Source organism: Cariama cristata, unplaced genomic scaffold (assembly GCF_000690535.1).
Source record: "Cariama cristata isolate BGI_N322 unplaced genomic scaffold, ASM69053v1 scaffold26457, whole genome shotgun sequence".
Classification (NCBI taxonomy): Eukaryota; Metazoa; Chordata; class Aves; order Cariamiformes; family Cariamidae; genus Cariama; species Cariama cristata.
In genome coordinates, this window is record NW_009628811.1 from 27092 (window position 1) to 37724 (window position 10633).

The following is a 10633-nucleotide window of genomic DNA, read 5'->3' on the forward strand; positions in this document are numbered from 1 at the left end:
TGCACTGAATACATTAACCACATCTAAGATTGCCAACAGGAGGGGCCGAGTTCAAAAATGACAGGAACAAGAGTTTCGTTCGTTTCTGTACCAAATCATCCCTAGCACGACATCCTTCTCTACATCTGTATCTTTTCGCTATCAGATGCTGTGAGGACAGGGATCTCTCGAGGCTCCAACAGGAGCCAGAAAACTGCCCAGACCAAAAGAGATCCATTTGTTCTGTGCAGGGCTGGGTAGCAGCCTCTTCAAAGAGGAATTTGCTGGCACAGCTGCTGCTGATTCAGCCACCTCTGCCTCAGTGTTCTGGAATCCCTGCACACGGGAGGAGTGACAGGAGCTGAAAGGTGAACAAGCACCCGGGGCGGCACGGAAAGTTTCCATGTGGCAGAACCCCAGGCTGGCCCCAGTAACAAGGCAGAACACGGGGAATGCCATCAGATTGGCAACGGGTCCCGAGACTCCTCCTTCAGCCGGTTAGAAAAAATATGCAGAGAGAGGAAAGACTGGGTTTGCAGCCTGATGAATTCAAGTTGATCTTTCGTATTTATTCATCTCACTAGTGCCACTTCCCTTATATTGAAGGGCACACAGCTGCTCTGAAGAGAGGCAGAAGATCCTGTTTTCAAATCGGTATTCTCACAGTCCCTTTACAGTACTGCTACCTGCTGACGCAGAGAAGGCAGCATCTCTGCTGCAGTTCACTAAATGCCAATTATGGAGAATGTTAAAATGCAGTTTGCTTATTTTGTTTTTAATTTATTCACAGAAATGACAGTCTCTTTCTCAATAAAGCTAATTAACACACATACCACATGGCTTGCACCGACACTGGCTTGAAGATGTGCATTCTTCCTGCAGTGCTCACGCTGAAGCCACTAACAGAGAGAGGAAAAAACCAAAACAATCAGAAACTGCTCTTCTCTGCATCACAAGCTGCACTCTACAAACAGCTACTGCCAGGCAGCTATAGGGGCACTCACAGGCAAAAAGAATCGGGGATGAGAATTTATATCACCGATTTTGCAACATCCTCCCAAGTAAGAATGGCAAGCGGACACCCTTCCCGGCGTAGGTGGCCAGGAACGGGAGTTCCACCCCTCGAGTGGGATTTCAGAGAACATTCACTGGCTATCACAGGTTCCACCGAGCACTTTGAGGGCAGCAAGACAAAAACTCACTGTCTGAATAAGAGGACTGCATCCATGAATCCAAAATTGGAACTTCATTTGCAAGGTGACGGAGAATCTCTCCTAGAGCAGCCCCCAAGTAGGGAAGGACATTCACATTTATCCTTTTAATGTGGTTTCTTACCCATCACCATCAAGATGGATTTTAGTATCACTCCACAGACGCAGAACCATTCCTATAGTGCAGCTTTTACTGGAAGAGAGATTGTTATACAGGATGTTAAATATAGGCCACAATGCGGTCACGCCAGTATCCTCAATTATTAATACTCTTTAATTTTTAAAATACTCAAGTCTCACTCTAGTAATTCCTAGTAACATTTTAGGCCATCAAATGCCTAACACACAAGGAGACTGGCACCTGAAGTCTAAAGGTCTACTCTGATATTAGCATGCCGATTGCTCCACATGGCTGGAGAAACCTCACACAAGCAAGAATCAAGATTACGAGCTCTTCTCTCCCCCTCCAGAGCCTGCCAGAAAGCACTGCAGTATCTGTCCCGTCCTCTTTCCTGCTGTCTCACCCTCATAAGCTCAGTGGAAGGCTGTTCCCTAACAGGACATAAAAGTGCATCTCAGCGATCTGGCTGCAGAGATTCAGCTCACTGGAGCGAGGCAGAAAGCCAGCCTTGGTAGGTGGCAGAGCAGCCACCTGCCCTTTCCAAAGGGGACCCAAGGGGCCTTTCAAAGGACTGCAGGTTCGATTTTCACTTCATCACTCTGGCCAGTAGAAGAGACAAAAACGGATTTTACGAGTTTACCTAACCTGAAAGAACTCTTTCATTTCAGAGATGCAATCTGGCAAGAAAACTGTACTATAATGGAGGGCCAGTAACTTTCAATTAGTAAATAATGAAGTTACTGAGATAGTAAAAGTTTTAAAGGAAATTGGGATGCATACAGCAACAGCCAGTTAGCAAAGAACTCAAGGGTTTTGTTTTTTTTTTTTTCCTTTCTTTTCTAAGCCTTCAGCCGCTTTCTACAGTGGATCAAAGGACTTAACAGGCCAGTTTGAACACACATGTGGACAACTTGCACTTCAGAGCTTTGCGAGAAAAAAATGTTTTTTATTAAACACATGTAAAAGGACTAAAACCCACAAAAGGGCCCGACTAGTCAAACTGTCAGCAGTCAGAACACTTACAGCTTAGCAGTGACATTTCAGCCCCAACACAGAGCCACGGAGTCACTCAATGAAGTGGCTAATGCCAACCGACTTCTTTATGCATGCAACTTACCCTTAATTAACAAAAACTTTGGCTTTCAGGGCAGGCAGTAACTGAAATGGCAGATAACCTTACAGTTAGGATGGATTTATTGTAACTTTTCCATCTTTCCTCTTGTCTCACATCAATAATCACCAGGAGCAAATTATGGCAAAGTTGTTTCAGATTTGAGGATGACATAGCAAACATCCACTGCTGTTGCACACTAAGTGTGTCATCAGGAAATGCTACTTTAGAGTTTCTTCCGAAACACTAATGGCAGTAATTTAACAGCAGATATAAAGGGCGGCATCAAAGTCAATGACAATAATCTTATTAGGAAGGCACAGCTAGGAGTTTCCCTATAGGTCTCACTGCAGGGCAAAAGCTCCCCCCTTCCGCTTATAGCAATGGAAACAACCACTAAGGTTTTCCAAAAAGAAAACAAAAGTCACACTGGCCGCACCAGCACAACATGGCAGCCTGCTACATCAGAGAACAGAAATAACAGTCTGGAAGCTCTGACGTCTAACTCCAGCTCTGCCAAATCAGCCCTGTCTCTCCGAGCCAAGAGCTTTTCTGCCTTGATTTACTCACCTAGAACTGGAATAATGTGAGAGGGTCTGCGGTAACAAAATATTTTATTTGCCTTTCAAAATATTATGTGCTCTTATCAGTTAGACAAAAGCAACAGCTCATTACTGACACATTTGTTTGTTGATTTTGGAGGTACTTTTGCAGTATTGTTTTTTGATGTTATTTGGCAACTAAGCTACCTCCCCAAAAACCAGCTCCATTGCATCACACCATGAACAGACTTGAAGTCTGGTGGACAGAGTAAGTTCCATTTTGCAAATGTGTCTGCAAGAGCATTTTGTAGTGAGCAGAGAGCAAACTACCACAGATGAGGTAGATGCTGCGGCCCTACAGATGGATTACATATGAATGCTTTGCCTACAACTGCCCAGACAGCCCTGAGATTCCAAAGAGACTGAAAACTTTCTGGAACAAAAAATCACCCTCTCACTCTCATAACTGGTCAGAAAACTCAACACATGTCCTTTCTCTTGCTAGAATTTGCAGATACAACTGCTTGGGGACAGTTTGGCGTTGACAGGCTTTCCAGAGAACCCAGTCTGCCTGACTTCCAAGCCCAGCCTTGCCTTAGACATACCTCTCCTTGCTGGAGAAATCCACACCCAGCAGAATATTTTCTTCTGTGTCCTGTCGTCCGCTGCTGTATACAACCACCATGTACCGGACTCGGTCTGTCCATACACTTTCCAAACGGACAGCCTAGAAAAAGGTCATCAAGCTCTGCAAACTAGCTTTTGGACAATTATTACTTCCATTGCTGCCAAATTTTTTCTTTTTAAGGTGTAATTGCGCTCAAAAGCTTTATTTAGCTGCAGTATGAAAGACATAGGGAGAGACGGTCCATCTTCCAGCAAGGCTAGTTGCCACTTTGACTTGGCATCGGGTGGGGAGAAGATTAGCCTAGATCATCTGACCCAGTTTGGAGAAATACTACAAAATGTAACCTGAAGATTTGTTCTAAAGAGATTCAACTAGAAAGTTGGTAAAAACATTGGTCATGCACTGAACTGAAAACAGAGGCAGGCTCAGAGGATTCTTCCACTCACAAGCCTTCACTGAAATATGTTAGCCATGCTGGAGGGGATAACTCACATAGATTTTTCTGCAGTGACTTTTATAGCCTCTACAGATTTCTTTAGAAGAAAGCCCAGCCCCATGCAGATGCAATTTCAAGACTGACTTAAGAGTCTCCACCAGCATCAGCAAGGTCCTTGTCTCTTCTCCTGTACTAGTGTTTGCCACCTGACTAGAAAATTAAATCTAAGAAAACAAACACACTTCAGACAGATCAGTCTCCTGACCCAACTCATCACCTGGATGTAAGGACCAGGGCAAAAGGAACGGACAGGAAAACACAGTAGGGCTGGCAACCAGCACAGAGTTAAGCTGACTCCGAAACCTAGGATTTGCCAATGCTTTTCATGAACCTCTACAGGTCTGTTTCAAATGCGTCCAACAGAAAGGAGAGCAGAAAAACGCATCTTTTCTTACCAGTTTGATCCTATCCTCACAGCGAAGGAGGTTGATCATCACCTGGAGGTGCTGGGGCAAATCACCTGCAGAGAAATAATCAGAAAGGGTGTCTCACTTGTTGCACTAAGAATGGGCAGAGTCTTGACCTTTAATGAAACTGGAAGTTTCTCAGTTAAAAAAATACCATTTAAGGGAGGCCAACTAACTTTGCTGTCCCAGACAATACTAACAGAAGTGAGCTTCTTGGATGAGCGTTATCTGGCTGTGTGAGAACTCGACCTTACGGTATTTGGAAGCTACCAAATATATCGAGACCACCTGCGACTAGAAAAAATGATGATACTTTTCCTGTTACAGCATCTTAGAGAAGACACAAAAATACAGGCACTGAGGACAAGGGAGGAAGAGGCAGGAGGAACAACTCTGATTAAAAAAAAAAAGGAACAAAGGAGAACAGAAAAGCTTGGGACTTGTGAAACACATATAGCATCGTGGGATCAGCCCCACTGGCCTTATGGAGGGCGTATCTGAACACGAGAAACTTCTGAGGAGGAAGGGCTGTAGGAGTGGCCCGGTTTGGGCGATGGATCCCTTCTGTCTCAAACAAAGTGCTGCTCATGCAACAAGTCCCTTAGGCTCTACAGCGGTGGGTACATTTGTTTGGTGAAAGCAAGCAAGAGGAACAAGGAATCTACAAGAAAACAAAACAAGTTCACATCTAATAACTTGGTAATGCACTCATAACTTTCCATACAAGATAAAATTCCTTCCGTAGGATGTTTGCTGGGCATATAAAATTGCTGACAATGAAAGAGACCCAAAGCCAAGCTTGGCATTCAAACACCCTCTTTGTGCTCGGAGTGTTTACTAAGCAGCAGACACACAGTACCACACTGTGCCTTTCCCACATGCTCCTGCTCTCAAAATGCCCCGATGATCTTATTTCTTCTTTCCCAGTAATCACTTATTCCAAAACTGTCAAAGACAGAAGGCATAAAAACACTGGGTCTGTAGAATCCACTTTCCTGAGCCCCCCTATCGGCTTAGCAGTCCTTATGTACGTTCACCATACAGCTCCCTACCGCTTCTTCCCACCAGTTTGGTACACTGGAGGGAACTGGGGGAAGAAGGACAGTCTATTCTTAAACCATGATCAACTCTTACAGGCCAGATTGTGATGAGTTAACTGAAAAGGGGATTTTCCTGAAACCAGGAAAGGGGATATAAGGACCTAAGAAACATACGTCTATCCAGAGCCCCAAATCCTGTTAAAATGTTCCTCACTCTTACAAGCAACATCAAACAAAACCAGCAACAGGTAGTTTTGAAAGAACAAATGCTGTCAGCTGGACTGAAAGCCCCAAGCTTCAGATTATTGGAGGCTGACAGAACACTCGGAGAAATGTCCCCACCATGCTGAATCAGAACCTCAATAACTACAGAAGAGGTGCTACAGCCCTGTGACTCAGCCCATCCAATTTTCCTCCCCACAGGCCAAAGGGGAAGGCAAAGATCAAATCACTGAAGCACCAGCGACATCTCTTCATCTGCGGCTGCGGAAAACAGGGATACATATTCAGCACAGACCTTCTGGCTCAGCAGGCTTCCCTGCCTAAAGAATGCCATGCTGAATGCCATAATGTCTGCAGAGAATAAATTCCTACTCCAGTTACAGTTCTGAGATAACGACAAAGGTTTAAACAAAGACTCAATAATCATACGTTCCCATTTGAATCAAGTGGGCTGACAAACCTGGTTTTCCTCAGCAGGTTGTACAAGGATCACTGCGACAATTAGAGGAATCATCCACCCACCCAGGCGGGCTATTAGCCTGTACGCATGGACGGGATGAGCAGCAAAGCAAGAGGCAAAAAGAATTTCAGTAGGTGATTGAATCCACTACCTGCATGTTTGTGAGGATGCTGGAGACTTCGCTGGCCCTGGGAGCTGTTTCCTTGTTGTAAGAAAAGGGCTGCGCCTTTCACCATGAAAAAGCTCTCGCTTAGGCTGGAAAACAAATGACAGAGGAAGTCAACTGAAAGGAAATATCAGCAAAATGCGTGCTCAGGTCTGTGCGCCCAGGGAAGGAAGGGCTTCCCCTCACTAAAACGTAGTAGGATTTTGCCATTAGAAACTGTTCCCAAAGTTCGATCCTGCCACTTGCATGGCATGGCTCCAGGATTATTCATGGATTATTCACGTGTCATCTTCCACCAACATTTTATTACTTGGCCATTGCAGGAGATACTTGCATGAGCTGTCATGGGTTGGAAATTACTTTATCATTTGATTGTCAAATTCTGTAACTTAAGAACAGTAGAGGGTAGGACTTTTTACAGGTTTAGACCTGTAAAATGACTAAAGATCAGGTTCCGAGTCAATCAGTTCCTACTAATTCCAGTTCTTGAGCTTTCTTTGGAATGCAAAAACAAGAACATGCAACCATAAACTGTCTGTAGATTTAAAGAGGAAGGGAGGGCAGACAAAACCCGCACATCACAAGAGAAAGGAAACTGCACTGAAACCTCAGGGGGAAAAAACAACTGACACAATAGCAAAGATTTTGCTTTGCTCTGGCTAGATACAGCTGCCCTGGAAAATACTACTGATAAGGCGGCAGGTCACAGTATGTGCAAACACATAATGATATTTCCACAGAGTCAAATGACACGCGGGCCCCAGAACACAACTAAAGAGAAGCCTGAACAAAATCAGCAGTTACAGTAAGCACCAGCACAAGCCTAATTACATATTACCATAATGCACTCATGAACCTTTTAGAAACAGACTTGGACCTAAGCGGTAAAGTTGGCATTTCCCACAAGGCTGAAAATCAACATCTACTAAGCTACCTTTTAGTTGCCACAGTAACTGCTTACGCTGCATTTCCTACACCGCTCAAAACATCACAAGAGACATTCCTTGTTACAAAGCCCAATTTTCTGCCGTCCTACACTTCCAAACATAGATCATCATTAATTACTGTCTGCTATCTACTAAATATAACTGCTCCATTATGAGATTGTGCTACACGGGAGTCACTTATGCTACAGAAAATGATCCCACAGGAGTTACTATTCCCAGCCGTCATCTCTCCTGTACTTTATCTGGGGTCTTTGCCTTTGGGCAGAAGTGAGCACTAATGCTCCATTCTACCTTGGTGTTTTTGCGAAGATAGACACAAATTTAATGTCTTTTCAGCTTTCGCTGCAAGCTCAGCTTTTCTCTTCTCTGAGGGAGAAGCTCCCAGCAAAGGTTTCCAAGCAAAGCTTCCTCATTTTTCAACTGATTCTTCAAGGTGCAAAATACCCAGAAAAAAAATCTGGATCAAGTTTAAATTTCAGATTTCAGCTGCTTTTAAAAAGTGAACTAAAATTTTTGCCTAAGTTCCAGGCTCCACGAGTCATACATCAGATCAATAAAACGCCAGCAGGACAACTGCACTCTAATTAAAACAAGCTTTTCTCCATTTACGCTCCCACAATATTCCAGCACTCACCACTCACTTCGCTAGCAAGTTGTGTCTGAACAGGAGCCGCGCAGAGTTTGCTTGTGATCCGAAACACCGGCCCTGCTCTGCCTGGCACACACGCCAAAGGCAAGAATTTCTGCAAAGGGGAATTTGGTTCATTCCGTAAGTGAGCCAGGAAGAGTCTTGTTTCCTTTGCACACCAGATTTCAAAGGAAAGCATTAAAAAAAGGCCAGAAGTTACACAAAAGCAGTGACACCAACACAATGTATAGGATATTCAGCTAGATACCAGCTTCACGCACACTCATCTGTTTTTTCAGCAAGAGGAAGGGAATGGTTAGATAATGCACGAGGAGATAATTCACAGTATTCCTGTCCCAAGAACTTCGGGAAGTATTTCTTTGGGAAAGTGGAAAAAATATCCCAAAGGATATTCTTTTATCCCTAATAAAGTACTGACTGGGATTTCTACAGCAGAAGAAAAACCTCAGAAGAGACACGAGTTCCTTCCCAAAGGCATCGGTAACTCCTGCTCTGACAGTTCATCTCGCCTGATGGTCTCCTCTCTGCAGTCAGGAAATCTTTCACAATAAAGCAGAATATTCCCAGTTGCAGGCAAACGAGAAACCTGCGCTGCAGGAGCAGAAAGCAATTGCAGGAAAAGGACAGCCCACATAGCAAAATTTTTGTCACCGTGTATTCATCTGCGTGGAAATGAATCGGAAAGCAAAGTCAAAGAACCTGTTGAGAGCAAGGCTTCTTTTTTAATTTCAATGTTTGTTTCCTAAACCGTACGCTACCTTTACACGGCGCAGCGTGCCGTGAGTCGGACTGCCCGTACCTCCCCACCACTACCCGCGCTCCCCCATTTCCACATACGCTCCCATTTCCATACGACCAGCACGGTGCCATACAGAGGTAACGCATTCAAGCGCCTCTTTGCAAAAAACTCCTATTTTAAAGCAACATTACCCAACACCGTCCCTCATCTCCGCTCTAGGAACACTCTTTGCTCTCAGTCACTTCATACAACCGCCCTAAAAGACAGCTAACAAAATAAAAGTAAGAAAAAGGCAAGGCACAATACTCCAACACGGTTTAAAAAATCCCTTTTAAATCTTGCAGTTCCAGTAAACAACTAAAACTCCAGTCGTTTTAAAAGATCTCCTAAAGAACAGAAAAATCCTATCGTTAAAGAACATCCCCAACTTTTGACCCTCGGCAGCAGTGATAAATGCCCTAGTAAGCAGCATTTGTTAGCAGCATAAAAACGAGTGGCTTATACATACTAATTTGGACTGGTTTTCTTTGAACAGCAGAAGCATTGTGCTGGCCCAAGAGTCAGACAGAAGTCAGTAAATTCGAAAAGATTCATAACTAGCTGTAAAACTCACATCCTTTCGCTTCTAAACCCATTAAAAAAGAAAAGAAGGAAAAGAAAAGGTTGACCGTATATTCTGTGCGGAGCAGAGAAATCGCGTCTGTTGATGCTACCCAGGAACTGGATGACTTTTACAGAACACTGTGTCTTCCACTGATATCCTGGCTTGAAAAAGCACTTGTCCTAACATATCCTGATGAAAGAGGGCCATTCAAGAGGGGGAAAAAACCAGCTGAGGCTCGTCTAATCATTTCCCTCCTCCAGCCTTGTTTGTTTGTTTGCTTCCTCCCGCATGCTCCGAAGGCAACCACAAAGCGAAGCAGCCTGTTGCTGTACAAAGTCCGTATTCCCTGGGACAGGACTAGATAAAAAGCATCATATCGACTAACGCCTGTTCACTTCTTTACAATTAAAACGCTGCATGCCACCGCTGGAATATAGATGTGACAAAGGCATTAGCTGTCAAATTAAAATGCTTCTCCACTTACTGTACAGCTGCCACGGTTTGATTTTCAGAGTGACTCGTGAGTTACTGAGCTACTACTGAACAAGAAAGTCTTTCAGGTGGCTTGGTATTTATTTGTTAGCAGCTGGCTATAATCACTGGAGACTTGTGTCTTACAGACCCCTGGCTAATTCTTTCTCTAGGCATAAACCATAATGACACACTCGCGTTTCGCTAGCCTAACCAGGGGGAGAAGCAGCTTTCTGTTCAATTTTCACCCAGCCCGACTGGCATGCACAACAGAAACCACCCATTCCCTGGATGCCCTTCCAGGAATCCTGACCAGCACAGCTACTTTACAGGAGTCATGTCAGGCTCTCAAATAAACGCAGAGCCCACTAGTTTTGTCACAGCCCCAGGACCCTGGTGCTCCAGTACAGCTGCAGCCCAGTCCTCCTTCCACTCCATAACCTCGGCTTACCAAACTAACGGCACTAACCCCGTAACAGAGGTAAAAACCTATGTTTACAAGCATCTGGGCAATGCCAAGAGTGTCAACAGGAGGGTACAGATAGCTACGGTGCTTTGCTGTCCATAACGCAGGGGCACTTCTGCACCCAGAGGGATGGCACCCAGGGGCTGGCAAGGAGCGGGTGCTTAATGGCCACAGCACCGCTGAGAGAAGGCTCCAGCATCTCTTGCTTCACTGTCCCTTGCTCCATCCCTTGGCTCCGCGCTGCTCAACTTGAAAAGGAAATATTTCTTCCCCTTTGAGAAAGCTCCAGAAGAGCGTGGCTGCAACACACATCAATTACATTTCAAGTTGCTTAAGACGACAATAGGCAGTGCCTTTTAATTATTATGAAATGC

General features: G+C 44.5%; 1 protein-coding gene across 1 annotated transcript in view; it reads right to left on the reverse strand.

Annotated features, from left to right (window-relative positions):
• Window positions 1–9303, reverse strand: part of SSH1 (slingshot protein phosphatase 1) — an 18868-nt gene extending 9565 nt beyond the window's left edge. The window contains exons 1-6 of the mRNA XM_009704951.1: window positions 9227–9303; window positions 6369–6472; window positions 4484–4548; window positions 3570–3691; window positions 1315–1383; window positions 813–878 (exon numbers count right to left, since the gene is read on the reverse strand). Of these exons, the coding sequence (XP_009703253.1) occupies window positions 813–878; window positions 1315–1383; window positions 3570–3691; window positions 4484–4548; window positions 6369–6453 (407 nt within the window). The 5' untranslated portion in view covers window positions 6454–6472; window positions 9227–9303. The remainder of the gene's footprint in view (window positions 1–812; window positions 879–1314; window positions 1384–3569; window positions 3692–4483; window positions 4549–6368; window positions 6473–9226) is intronic.
• Between the last annotated feature and the right edge of the window lie 1330 nt (window positions 9304–10633).